The sequence below is a fragment of the Egretta garzetta genome, unplaced genomic scaffold, assembly GCF_000687185.1.
Source record: "Egretta garzetta isolate BGI_Z169 unplaced genomic scaffold, ASM68718v1 scaffold218, whole genome shotgun sequence".
In the NCBI taxonomy this organism is placed as follows: Eukaryota; Metazoa; Chordata; class Aves; order Pelecaniformes; family Ardeidae; genus Egretta; species Egretta garzetta.
The window spans coordinates 297,169-297,579 of NW_009260618.1; the positions used below are offsets into that span (position 1 = coordinate 297,169).

At 65.9% G+C, this 411-nt stretch overlaps 1 protein-coding gene across 1 annotated transcript in view; it reads left to right on the forward strand.

Moving 5' to 3' along the window:
* EPHX2 (epoxide hydrolase 2) overlaps positions 1-411 on the forward strand; it is a 12,989-nt gene that overhangs the window by 218 nt on the left and 12,360 nt on the right. The window contains exon 2 of the mRNA XM_035900729.1: positions 100-259. Within this exon, the coding sequence (XP_035756622.1) occupies positions 100-259 (160 nt within the window). The remainder of the gene's footprint in view (positions 1-99; positions 260-411) is intronic.

Below are 411 nucleotides of genomic sequence, written 5' to 3' on the forward strand. Positions count from 1 at the left end.
GATGGGGCTCGGGAAGAAGCTGAGGGGAGCAGCCCCAGGGTGGGCCCTGCTTTATTTTTTTGGGGGGGTTGATTGAGTGACTGCATGGGTGTTTTCCAGCTCTTTTGGGAGATGGAAGAGGGCTGCAGGCAGCACGCCTCCGCCTCGGGCATCGCCCTGCCGCCCACCTTCTCCGTCGCCCGAGCCTTCGAGGAGATGGCGGCCAAGGGGACGGTCAATGCCCCCCTTCTGCAGGCAGCGAGGGTGCTGCGGAGGAACGGTGGGTGCTGGGGGGCTTTTGGGTAAAGGGAGAGGGAGTAAGGGTGCTGCTCCCCTCTTGAGCAGGCACCATGGGGCTCCTGGTCGGTCCCACCATGGGCTCCTGCCTGGTCCCACCATGGGCTCCTGGTCGGTCCCCCCACGGGCTCCCCG